At 39.3% G+C, this 13,545-nt stretch overlaps 2 protein-coding genes across 2 annotated transcripts in view; one reads left to right on the top strand and one right to left on the bottom strand.

Moving 5' to 3' along the window:
• Nucleotides 1–9,358, top strand: part of gsap (gamma-secretase activating protein) — a 33,517-nt gene extending 24,159 nt beyond the window's left edge. The window contains exons 29-32 of the mRNA XM_053314145.1: nucleotides 4,668–4,729; nucleotides 6,804–6,908; nucleotides 7,563–7,659; nucleotides 7,882–9,358. Of these exons, the coding sequence (XP_053170120.1) occupies nucleotides 4,668–4,729; nucleotides 6,804–6,908; nucleotides 7,563–7,659; nucleotides 7,882–7,982 (365 nt within the window). The 3' untranslated portion in view covers nucleotides 7,983–9,358. The remainder of the gene's footprint in view (nucleotides 1–4,667; nucleotides 4,730–6,803; nucleotides 6,909–7,562; nucleotides 7,660–7,881) is intronic.
• A 3,079-nt stretch (nucleotides 9,359–12,437) lies between these two features.
• ccdc146 (coiled-coil domain containing 146) overlaps nucleotides 12,438–13,545 on the bottom strand; it is a 45,680-nt gene continuing 44,572 nt past the window's right edge. Inside the window, exon 22 of the mRNA XM_053314137.1 lies at nucleotides 12,438–12,889. Within this exon, the coding sequence (XP_053170112.1) occupies nucleotides 12,689–12,889 (201 nt within the window). The 3' untranslated portion in view covers nucleotides 12,438–12,688. The remainder of the gene's footprint in view (nucleotides 12,890–13,545) is intronic.

Here is a 13,545-nt window from a genome sequence, read left to right as displayed (position 1 = left end):
ATGGCATCGTATAGTCTGGCACGGCAGCCACATATTCAGCTATTCATTCACACACACAGCTGACAGATGCTACAGCTACAGCATCATTAGTCAAGTGTATGGATAGAGGTTCACCACATACAGTACAACAAGCTATGTAACATTAAAAATGACACCTGAACATAGCCTGACATGGCTGCTACATAAAGCACACACGCACACGCACACTCACACACACACACACACACACACACACACACACACACACAGTAAAATCAGCAAATGGGCAATAATCAACTGTGTTCAGTAACTTTGTACAGTGTAAATTAGCTTGAGTTTGATGATTTCAGCAGGAGACGACAGGGCTTTTGTTCAACACTGAATTGTTTCATTATAGTCCAACACTTCAGTCAGTTCACTTTCAAAGGAGAACTGGGACAAAGAGTTCAGTCTGTATGTCATCATTAATGCCCTGATGCCAGTTTTTACCTGACTGACAGTTGAAAAGAGTCTTTCAACAGTAAAGCTTCTTGTTGCTGCTGACAGGGAATGGGCTGAATTAGCAGCCACGTATATGCCTGGCCCAGCAAGAGTCTCTTCAACATTCCAAAAATCTAAAATATTCAGTTTACGGAGTTTGAAGAAGCTTAAAATATGAAACTGCAATACAGGGGATGATATTAGATGTCATTCAGGCACATTAAGAAACTCTCCGTTTGTATTGTTTTTTCTCTTGTCACGCTTTGAAAAAAAGAAATACAGGAATGGATTCAGACAGTGAGTGAAAAAGTAAAAACATTCCACAAACGTCAACTTCTTGCTAAGTTGCAGCATCTTTTCCGACGTTGTTAACCGAGCAACCACATACAGTACGCGAAGACAGAGAGGAAGAAAGCCAACAAGCAGGGAGACAGCGATTATTCGAATGAAAAATTGATAAACTCTAATGGTAGGCTTTTTCTTGTCAGGCATTAGCCTTTTTTTGAGCCCTTTAACAAGTAGCATATAGAAGGACAACAAGACTAGGTGGCTCAAAACTATCAATAAAATATACACTGCTTCAAGCTCTGGTGCGATCCTCAGATTCTTGCAGGAACGGCTGTCATTCTGGTCTTTGTCCATTTTCAGTGAAAACACAACAGGAAGAGCTACAAGAGCTCCGAACAACCACACAGAAGACAGTAAAAGCCGCTGCCATCTCCGGTGAAGCTCGTGCCACTTTTCTGGGTGAAGAATCTGGCAGATAAAATGGAGAGTTTTAGTTTCATGTATGTCATCGCATATATCTGTACAGACAGACCAGGGAGTCAAAAGCACTGTTGAATAGAGACACCTAGAATCAGAACAAAACCTGTGTGGGACTGTTGCCTACATACCTGGTAGTACCTCTGGATGCTTATCATCACCAGAATGTTCAAGTCCGAGCTTATGCAGAAACAGAAGATGTAAAAGAGAAGTTTACAGACTCCAGGGCTCAAATGTGGGTCATAACAGAAAATAACAACAGCAACAGGCAGGCAGAGCAGGCAGAGGAGGTCCGACACCGCCAGGCTGAAGAAGAGGCGCTTCGAGATGTTTGATCCACGCAGATGATGTCTGAGTTTTTCTATTACGGCGATGTTAGCAGGGATACCCAGCAGGCAACTGATCGCAATGATCACACTGGAAACAATGTACCAGATAAAGAGATCGGAGGTTGAATGCATTTCTGGATGGGAGTGGTTGGTGATGGAGGAGTTAAAGGAGTGGTTGAAGCTGCCGTTAAAAGTCATCATGGAGGGCGACTGGGGATTGACTTTAGTCTTGTGACTTCTTCGCCTTTGTCGTTCAAAGATAATAATATATCCTCTTGTGTGGAGCTCAGACCGTGTGTCTTCCCTTTCTGTGACTGAGATGATAACACCCACTACCTAGCTCTTATACCCACACTTCACTGGTCTGTGGCTTTTGGTTTACAAGTGGTTAACTTCAGTTCTATCACAACTACAGTATATCTGCTGTGAACATCTGACTCCCACTGTTACAATAACTGGAATACATGAAATATCAGTAGGGAGAATTTTCTAGGAACATGTCATTGTGTTGTCTCTGTGTATTTCACCGTAAGTATGGTAGCATCACAGCACGCAAAGCTCCACTGTGCAGAAGTTTTGCCTCACAGAGAAGCTAGCGTGAATGTTTGCGCCCTATTTTCGTAACAGTGCAACAACCAGCGCAAGCAGCCATATGAGAGTTTTATATTTTTCTGACCTTGAAAATGGCTTTGTGGAAGGACAAGCCCAATAAAGTGGTGGGAGGTTAATTAAATTGAGGCCATGCAAAGTAGGTTCTTAGTATTTTGGTGGAAATGGGGTCTCTGATGTGCTGAAAATAGATGGGTGTCTTGTTTTTGATACAGCATCACTTCTCTAACATAAGCAGAAATAACTATAACTATGTTTCAAATGAAAATGAACTGTTTGAATTAAACATTCTCCATTTAGTTGATGTCTTTAAATCATGGCCAAAAATGAAGAAACATTTGTATTTCTTTTTAGTAGGAGATGATGCAAGTTGTTTTTCAACTGCTCTATATCATATGATATTTTTAGTATTAGTGCAGTCAGCCAGATGGCTTATACTTTATGATACGCCACCTGTAATGAACTACTTTCAGAATTTCCCCAGAAACTAGAAAATGTGCAAACCCACAGGACGGCAACTGTGATAAACAGATGTGAACAGCTGTGTCACAGCTAATCACAACATCTAATTTCTTTTAACATGATATTACAGTCGCCCATACATGTTAAGATACAGTGTGTTGCGTTCATGAGGGTCATGATCATGGAACGTGTAGATACATGTGTCCTACTTATGTGTGGATTTCATACCAAAGACATTCTTCTAAAGCCAAACATCATGACTTGGCACGGAGATCAACCGCACCAAAATATCTGGCCTTCCTCATCACTTTTGATCTCGTTGTAGTTTACAAGGTTCTTTCTCATGGACCAAACAAATAAAGATCCTCGAAGATGAAAAGATTATTTAAGGGAGCGAGTCCAAATGGATTCAAAGTTGAAAGAGAGAGAAAAGGATGTTTGGGACTTTGAAATGTGAGAGTTCATGCGTCACTTCTCCCTGGGGATTAATCAGATATCTATATATATATATTTTACTCAGGGTAAATGGCTGGGTAGGTGTGCACTTTCTGTGTCATTACAAACGCAAACATACAGTAGGGTCCAAAAATCGACTTTTGGATGTTACCGTATATTCTCATTTAGAATTCCCCAATAATTCCCTCTAAAATGCTGCCTGCATCTCCCATTTTTTCAGCAATTCACACAAATTATGAAAAAAAACAACTAATTGATCATTCAGTTTGTGATACCCAACAATAGGTTAACAACTAATTCAGAGACCAGTAGGCTAAAGAGATGATTAGGTGCAGCGAATGTGGTAACGCTGCCAAAGTCTGGAAGAAGAACTTTTGAGTTTATCTTGTGTTAGTCCACATTTTGAGGAACTCATTCAGGCAGTTTCTCCTCCTCATAACATCACAGTCTGAGCAGAATAAGACAGAATTTGAAAAACTAGATGGACTACATCTCTGAGTATGCACTAGGGCAGCCATCTTCAACTCATTCCACAAAGGGCCATGTGGCTGCAGGTTTTCATTCCAACCAAGCAGGAGCACACATGCACACCAATCAGCTGACTGAAGAGTGAGTTCAGCTGATTAAATGAATTGAGCCAGGTGTGCTCCTGCTTGGTTGGAATGAAAACCTGCAGCCACATGGCCCTTTGTGGAATGAGTTGAAGATGGCTGCACTAGGGGAACCTCATCATCAAAGTCATCAAAGAAGTGCTGAAGCAAGTTCCAGGTTAGCTTTATTTGCTATCAGGCCAAAATGTTGTCAGGCAGACTTTAATCTCATGTGTTGTTAAAAATGAAGTCCTTATTTCAATTCAGCAAATCAAGTCTTGTATAAAGTGACGACATGGCATTTGATCATAGGCAGAGCAGACAGTCACACAGAGCCTGACAGCATCCTGCTACACAAGAGCCACAGACTATAAGAAAACAACGCACATTAGCATTCATGCTGAGGTCACATCTTGTTCTGCATCTTACCTTGTTGAACAAGTACAGTGCAACAGTCGCCTGTCAACTAATGCCATTTACCTAATGTCACCACCTCCATGCAGCTGAGACAACAATACATTGAAAAAACATTATTTTTGACCTATTGAGCTACAATTGAATGCAATTTCAGTTGGACTTTAAAAGCAAAGACCAGAAACTTCTGCTGACTCATGGTCTTTGTTGCTTGGTTGATTATCCGTGAACCTTTGTGTGCCAATACACTGTCCAAGTGAAATATTCCTCGAATCCTTTTTTTTAAATTCATGGAAATCCATCAAGATAATTGTCTCATTTGCAGCAGCATTTGCTAATCGCAGTTATAGGTCACTATTGACATATAGGAACTGCCCGATACAAGCATAACCTTACTCTGCTGACCAATAAGTAATCTGGGATTTTTGCTGATTGCGTTTTTTTAGTGTTTTTCAGAAAATGCAACTATTGAGTCTCTATTGATGTTTCCTCTCCAAGTACAGAGAGAAAGTGTCCCAAATGTGGTCATTTTTGGTCAGAAGAGTAATTACCACCACATCTTCTCTCTTTTCTCTACATATAGATTTGGACAACAGTGATGCCAATGAGAAACTGAAGTTCAGCATACTCAAGAGGCTCCCTGAGGTATTTGTGTGTGTGTGTGTGTATGTGTGTGTTCAAACAGTTGTTTTTATGCAGCGCTTGGAGCAGCTTAGATCTTGTCTAAGAGGAAACGATTGAAGGAAAAAGAAAGGCATTCAACCTTTTCTATCTAATGTAATTACTCAACAAAAAAAGATACTCTTTGCATAATATCAGCCATCCAGATAAAGATGTGTAGTGTGAACAAACTTGGAAGACGGAGCTGAAATCTCCCAGAACTCGGCATCAGTGAATTTTTCAACCTGGATTTTATGAGGAGTAAAAACAATGCACAAGGCTATTACTGTATAATCCGATCTATTAGTGAGGGGGACGTTTTGATCTTCTCTCGAATGGCTCTTTCCCGAAACTTCCCATTCTGGTCCAATTAAGAGTTCAAAGTTATTTTAGGTCTCATCTCCCTCAAGCCCCCCTCAAGCCAATCACAAAGCACTTGTGTAACCGGCTGATGAGCGTGTGTGTGTGTGTGTGTGTGTGTGTGTGTGTGTGTGTGTGTGTGTGTGTGTGTGTGTTCCGTCCGCATTGTGATCAGAGGAATGTTGAGTGTTTAGTGTCTCTGTTCTGTTTCCTGCCCGTCAGACCTTTGTTGGGTGAGTTTGGCAGGCAGGAGAGATTTAGCAGGTACACACACACGCACACACACACACACAGAAGAGTTTGAAAACAGGATACTTTGTCGTCCCATGATAAGTTTTCATCATATTTCTGCAGTTCATAGTCATTTTGTGAGGTTTCTGAACGGTGTTGCAGTTGAGATACTGAAATATTTTGGGGGTTGTTTTTGCTTATTTGAACGGTCTAGCTCATTATGACCATCATATTCACTGCACACGTTATTATAAAGTTGAGCACTGCCACTGAAGGTTTATTCTTGACCTTGGAAAGAGCAGTTATGACAAAACAACGCTAATCATGGGGTCTACTTACTTTTTGGGGAGTTTCATACACATAGCAAGAGAATTGATAGGCTATTATGATAATCATGCAGTCACTTGCTGCTTCTAGCTTCTCAAATGTGATGATTTTATGGCTTTCTTAGTCTTCCGTGATGGTAAACTTGAAGCTACCCTTACCTTTGTTACATTTTTACACTTTTTTTTGTTTAGGTTAAAATGCTATTAATAAGGTAATGGCACTCTAAAATGTTAGAGAGATCTACCAGGCATAGAAACAAAACATTATTCTATTCTCATGATATTCAGTTGGAAACTCCGAAACTTATCTTCCGCATTACGTAATCGTGCACGCACCCCCACCAGGAAGAGAGTCTGTTGTGGATCCACGGCATTATAATACATCCATGATACACCGAGATAGCCATAAACAGTAACGTCTGACAATGACAGACAAAAGCGGGACACAGCTTCCACCTCCAGCCGCTCTCATGGTCTCTCAATTTAACTTCCAGAAAACATACCATATTTTGATGTTATTTACATGTAAGATTTCCCACTCTCAGTAACCATTATTAATTCAATAGCAACAGAGCAGAGAACAGAGAACTGCTGTTGCTTATGAACATCTCACTGTGACACCTAAAGAAACACAAAGTTATTTTAGCCCTGATGATGCATTGTGAAAATATGTGTATTAATGAGTTGAGGTACAAAAGTTAAATTCTTCCGTGAGTGTTCGGCCCCATTTGTTTCCTCTCACCTCTGAAATAAGGACAGTCTTAAAGTAAACCAGCAGCTCTGTGTCAACTTTGCAACTTTGTGTGTATGGAGCAAGACTTTAGGAAAAGCTGTTTTTTTTCTATTATTGTCAGTCACGCTTGCTGTTTGCTTTTGTGTTCATTATTATTGTGCTATGAATTTCACAACACTGAAAAATGTGATTTCCCTGGAATCTCACATTAGCAGTCAAGTCCTCAATAATGGTTTAGAGTTCCAATTGGCACAATAGAGAGGGACAGATGTTCACATGCTCCAGGGATAATGCTTTAAGACAACATGAACTGCATTCCCAAAATGTAATCTCTTGCCTTTTTGTGTGTGTGTGTGTGTGTGTGTGTGTGTGTGTGTGTGTGTGTGTGTGTGTGTGTTTGTTTGTGAAGCCAATGGAGCAGAGGATCTACCATATGTGGGACCATCCTGTCAGTTCAGCTTCAATCTCCAGAGATTATGTTAAAAGTCTGCTTGAGAAACACAACAAAAACAAGGTAACATGGTATATATCTTTTCTTTGTCACATGTTAAAACACTGCAGAAACAGTGTGGCCCAATAACCCCATGAAAATGAAAATAAGACTTTTTTCACAATTTGTAGAATTTCAAAGATGACTTCATTAATCATTAAGTCAATTTTAAAGCAAAAATGTGAGGATGTCATCTTGGGCTCTTGGGATACTTGTCAGTTTTCTCACATTTTATAAACTACATGATGATGACAGACACTTAATCAACAACAATAAATCTAATAGTTCCTGTCTTAAAAACTCAATAAATCATTACATTTCTGTGTGCAGAAGAAATGTCTTACTTGTACTTCTTGATTAAATGTGTTAAAAGAGTGACCCTGGTTAACATAACTGAGTGTACATCCACTTCATTATGCTACTGGCCGGTTTCAGTCAGCTAATTGGCTAGCAGACTGCAGACTGACATGAAGAGCCAGTGGCACTTTATGCGGTGACAGGAAGGGCAGGCTGCCTGAAAGTTTAATTGGAGCCAACTTTATCCGTTAGAGGAGACAAGTGAGTTAAGGTGACTAGTTTCTGGATTTTGCTGTAGATTTGTCTCGACTGAGTGTATCCCCCCCGAAAAAGCCTGCAGTATCCACAGTTGTGTTTTTTTGTTTTTCCTTTCCTCCTCAGGGCTTTGCATTCACCAGCAGGGATAAGCCAGGTTTCAGACCGGAGTTTCTGCCTCTTACCTATCTGGCAAAAGTACTCTCTGATATAGAGGAACAAGGTACTGTGTGTCTGTATGTATCCTGCCTGGTTTAGATACAGAGGCCTCGGGAGGATTAAGACAGAATGTGTGCGTTTTATGTGGGTGCTCGGTCAAAAATGCTGCAGTCTCTAGCACGGAAGGAAGTGTGTGTGTGTGTGTGTGTGTGTGTGTGTGTGTGTGTGTGTGTGTGTGGATGTTGAAGCTTTATATCATCGTCTATCTCCTCTTCCTGTGTTCCAGCTCTGAACCCTTTCGAGGAGCAGGAGAACGTGGACGCCAGGTTTGTGGAGGAGACAGCTCTGAAACAGACACTCATCCTGTTGGGCTTTGAGGAAAAATGAAGAATCAGGAGGAAGGCGGAGAGAGAGAGAGGATGGATGGACTGAGGCAGAAACAGATGAGGGGGAAAATGTGTTTGAGAGAACAGTCATTGACTAGGCCTTGAGGACAAATAACAGATGGGTGGATGACTGAGGGCGAGGAGTGAAAGATGAACCTAAAGATTGAAAGGCAGAGCGCTCATAAACAAGCTCTCACTGTTTGATGACAAATCGGGGTGGGAGGAAGAAATAGATGGATGGAGACATCTAAAAAGAAAAGGTGGAGCAGAGCACCTTATTTCAACTCATTTATAAACGGTACCAAAACTTTAATACAATAGGGATCTTCAGTTAGTGGTCTAATTCATTTTAGGGAAAAATACTTGTCAAATTTTTATTGAAAATCAATAACTGTAGCTATTTACTGCAGCTATTTATATTAACTCAATTTCTGTAGCAGCAACAATTCTCTCCCACGTCTCCCTTGCCGCAACTTCTCCACATTCTCTCCTACAATTTATGAACATTGGTGTTTTATACCGCAAACAGTATTTATAAATCAAACACCCTTGTTTATCCTCCTGTGCTTTCTGTAACGCTGCACCCCATCAACTTGATTACATGCTGACAAAAGCTTTGCCGACACAGTAGCTTGATTCGCTTGCTTGGTGGCTGCTGTGCATTAAATCTAATTTTGACTTTTTTAAAAGGGGGCTTCGGTATAACTCAGTGGGACTAACTGTCACTTTTAAAATGCCTGATATTGTAAACTGAACACACAGACGAACAGATACACTGATTATTACTTCATACCAAATATAAATGAGATTATGTGATGGGGTGGCAGGTGAGCAAGAAGGATTTTCAAGATTTGACATCATTTAGATGTGGATTAAGCATAACTGATTGCAATTTATTATTATGAAGATGTCATGTTGACGTTCCTATGAGGGAAACTTGTTTAGTGTATTTTTTTATTATAGTGCCCTATACCCTACTTCGAGATATTCTTATAAGTTTTAGCCAAGTTTGGTGATCCAAATAATCCCTCATGGCCAATTTAAAATGAGACTAAACTAAACTTGATCTTATACATAAAATGTGGCAATCTTAAGCAATAAGACCCATTTTTGCTTTATTCAATACACTCAGGGGTTTTTCTGCTCTTTATAATGGTATCACTACTGTAGGTCAACTCTTATCTACTGTTGGTACTGTTACACTGTGTTTTTAGCATTTTAGCATTTAGCATTTAGCATTATCCTGTAAGTGTCACTAGTGGTCAGCTATAAATAATGAAAAAGACAGCAGACTTTAATGTTTATATAGAAACAAACTGTCTACATAATGCTGTATAAAGCATCAAACCAAACAAGACAGTACAGGGTTAATGATATAAACCGAAAATTTTAAAAAACAACACTCCGACATTACTTAGCAGTCTGTACACACACACACACACACACACACACACACACACACACACACACTCTCAAATGTCTGGTTTAAATAACATGGCCATGTGCCCTCAATCATGACAGTGCTTTTACTGTAAGTGGAGACGTTATATTGGTAGTGGTGTGTGTGGTGTGTGTGTGTGTGTGTGTGTGTGTGTGTGTCTGGCATTGGTACATAATCCATTTTATAGTGTTGGCACCTTACACCCCATCTGAGACTAAATATTCTACATTATTTACATGTCGTATCATGTGATTTGAGAAGTAAAACCTTCCTATGAATAAAGGGATTTCTTAATCATTCATGTTTCTTATGTTTACACAAAGTTTTGTATGATGAATTGTAAATAAAGAGATTTCTTTTTCAAGTTCACTACATTCTTCTCTCTTACTGCCATTCCTTAGAAGAATACATTATTAGAGAAGTATTTGGCTAAACTTAGGCCTTGGTTAACTCTGCTTCCAGTGAATGTCCCGTGAACCTTTTTCTTTTTATTGGAAATCCGATTGCAGTGTGGAGCTTGGAGAACAATTTGTAAATGATCTCAACATAAAAATCGAAAGCAGAGCTGAAACTTAGTGTTTTGGACAGCCTCAGGCCCTCAGCAGAGTTCCACAGAAGTAGGAAATAATGTCAGTGACAGTAATCACATTTGCTGAGCCAGATTTAGTGAAGGAAAACACCCATTGACGCCTACATAAATGCTTATTTTGCATTATCTACATGAATGCCAAAATCTTCTCGAAACCGTGACCACCACCGGGGCAGAATCAGCTTGAATTATTTAGATTCTAGGAATTCCTCCTTTAATATGAACAACTTGTTCATTCACCATTTGATTGCCTCCTCCACACTCTGTTATGCAGGCAGTGTTATGTAGCCAGCTAATAATGCACAAACAGTGAGGGGCTGAATTAATCCGACAGCTCTCAGCGTCAGCCTGCAATTGATGATCACACACACACACATCACCACATGGGTGGACAGGGCTGGCTCAAAAAATCTGATAAACTCAACCTGCTGCCTTTTTGAACCTTTTAGGAAGTTGACTCACACAGCATGTACTGCAAACTAAGCTCAACATGGTGTACACCAGCGGTTCAGTTCCCCCTGTCTGTAGTTCATCAACACCCTCCTTATCCAAACGGACTCATTTTCAATCGATTTTAAAGGGTATGCTATAGTTGTAATTGTTAAAAGTAACACTGATTAAAATAATTTCTCACAGACAATCAATGATTAGGTCAGTTTGCTCAGTATCCTTATTACATTTAGCTAATTCTTTATCAGTAGGCTAACCTTTAGGTCATTGTCTATTAGCTATTTTACACTGTTTTAACAGTTACTTCATTTATTTGATTGGCTCATTCAAAAATGTCCCTGAGTTAGCTAAAAAAGCTAATTTTACTTGAGAGCAAAAAAAGCTGGTTTTAGTAAGTCCAACACGGCTCTGCTTGTTTACAACTCCATTTCACCCAGTGCCAGCCTACAGTAGCTGCGCCGGAACAACAGACAACCCTGGCAACCCGCAATTCCGGCCGCTAACTGGCTGGTAGCAGACTTTGCTGGTAGCCTACAATGTACACAGAACGTGTCAGAACGTCATTGTCGAACCATTAAAAATTTTTAAAAATATTGATTCAGACTAAATTTTTTTTGGAAAAGCAATACTTTCATTTTGTACCCCTCAAAATGCCCCGTGGGTCTATTATTTAAAAAAATATATAGCTTTTAATAAATATTCTACATATTCAACCTTTAATTTTAGCCTTATCTATTACTTTTAGGTTATGTATGTAGGTCTGGTATGTCTATAGCTAATTATTTCAGCTGTTTTATTACTTTGAACCATTTCATTTGTTTTATCCATTAATGTTAGGCTAGCTCATTATTTCATGTTTGTAAATGACTTCATCCTTTCCTTTTTTTTTATTATTAATGTTTTTATTCATTTGACAGGCACAAGTACATACAATGAGAAATAATGACTTTTTCCTTTTTCACAAACAACAACCACTTATTCCCTCCCACCCCCGACCCCTCCCAGTCCTACATAGACTTCATCCTTTCTTTTACTTTTAGTGTAGTGCTGTGACAATAAATTTACTACCACACAATATGTCATTTTATTCAGATGTTTATTTTCCTCCTGAAAACAATGTGGATATATTTTTGGATCAAATCATCATTTCTGTGATTTCACATTAGTTGAGTTACTCCACAATCTTTCCATGTACTTCATCTGGGGCCCATCATGTACACAGTAATGGCCGCCACATGTACTTGGTATGCAAACACAAACAAAAAAACTGTCTCTATCTAAAGCTACAATCAGCAGATCAAGTCCCAGAAGCTTTCAAAGCATGCAACTTTTTTATTTTTGTCACAAGTAACCAACTCTAAACCAGAGCTCCATATTATCCTTTGACTCTCCTCCGCCGCCTCTTCCAAGTGTCATCTATCTCTCGTTCCTCTTCATTTAATTTCTCCTCTGTCTTTGTCATTCTCTATGCTCTTTTCATTGCCTGATTTTCCCCTCTGTATTTACATTTATCATTTCAGGCATTAATAAGGCACTCTTAACCTAGCTCAGAGCTTAAAGCCAATCCAATTTATTCATCATCAACGACATTATAAGTGTGAGGGTTAAAATGGCAACAAGGATAGAATATGTAAAAATATTCAAGTGTCCCCCGAGAAATGGATTTCTGATATGTTGCTGGGTACAGAAATAATCAAAATCTTTTATTGGTGGGCATGATGTAACAACACAAAGTTACACATTTCATCTGTTATTGTGTGTACTCTGTTTTTGCTTCCACTCGTCTACAGTATTTGGTGTTGCTGTAAGCAGAGCGTAAACAAGCTCCTTGCCAGTGAATTTTAAAAAAAGGAACAAGATTAGACCCAGATGCAGTCCACACACACACACACACACAGACACACACACACAGACACACACACACACACACACACACACGAGATAAAACAGTGGTATGCTGGACAGTGACTAAACAAACAAAAAAAGCAGGAGGAAGGAAAAGGCAGGAGCAGATACATGTATAGGTGATAAGAAAGAGCCAAATCTCAAAAATGCTTTGGAAAATATTTTAAATGCTCACTTGCTTTTAAATTTTACCTCAAGAGGAGATGAAATGTTTCTGGAGGACACTGATGTGAACTGTGTGGATTATGATTCAAAATAAATCCATAATACTACTCACTATGAATTTACAGTGGTCTTAATCTGAATGTATGCACATTGCTTTCTATATCTCTACATGTTTGAGTGTTGGTTTGCGGACATGTCTCATGTTGGCTCCTGGCTGGGAGGGTTTGAAGGGGGCCTGGGCTCCGTAGGGTTTTGGCAGGGGGAGCTGGTTGGTCTGGGGGATGTACGCGTTGGGACGGACTTCAGCTGTGGTGTACTCTCCATTAGGCAACTGGTTCCACTCGTTTTCTTCAGCCAGCTGCAGCACATAAGCAAGCAAGCACAGACACACACACACACACACACGCACACACACACACACACACACACACACACACCAAGGAGCAGGTTTAATATTTAATGTGGTGTATAATGAATAACCTTGAACTCAAGAGTTAAAATGTAATTTTCCCAAAGTTTAATCATGTAAATAGAATAATTAATTTTAGGTATTTCTTTTTTTCGTATCTCAAGACAAATAGAGCAGCATGTTTGATTCATGATTGTGAATTCATGAGCTCACGCTTACAGTACAACGCTGACTGAGTTTGATTTTTTTCTTTTCTTTTTTGTTAAGATTATCTATAGTAATTGAAAATACATATTAGACAGATTATGGATACTGATTCTCTGTGAGATGTGATACACAGGATTTAGACAGTAAGCTGCACCTGTGAATCCATCTGATGCAGCTTATGTTGCAAAGATGCTCATGTTCAGTGTTTTTCTCTCGAGACGTTTCAATGGTTGAATGTTGAGTACAAAAACAACAAGAAGCAATCAGTGCCTTAAATGCCACTATTTATACATATATATATATATATATATATATATATATATATATATATATATATATATATTTTAGCGTGACTAGGTGAATGTGTTTCTCTCTGCAAATTATTATTTTACCTTTTG

Source organism: Scomber japonicus, chromosome 23, assembly GCF_027409825.1.
Source record: "Scomber japonicus isolate fScoJap1 chromosome 23, fScoJap1.pri, whole genome shotgun sequence".
Taxonomy (NCBI): domain Eukaryota; kingdom Metazoa; phylum Chordata; class Actinopteri; order Scombriformes; family Scombridae; genus Scomber; species Scomber japonicus.
The sequence above is the reverse complement of the archived record's forward strand: the minus strand, read 5'-3'. Positions and strand labels throughout refer to the sequence as shown.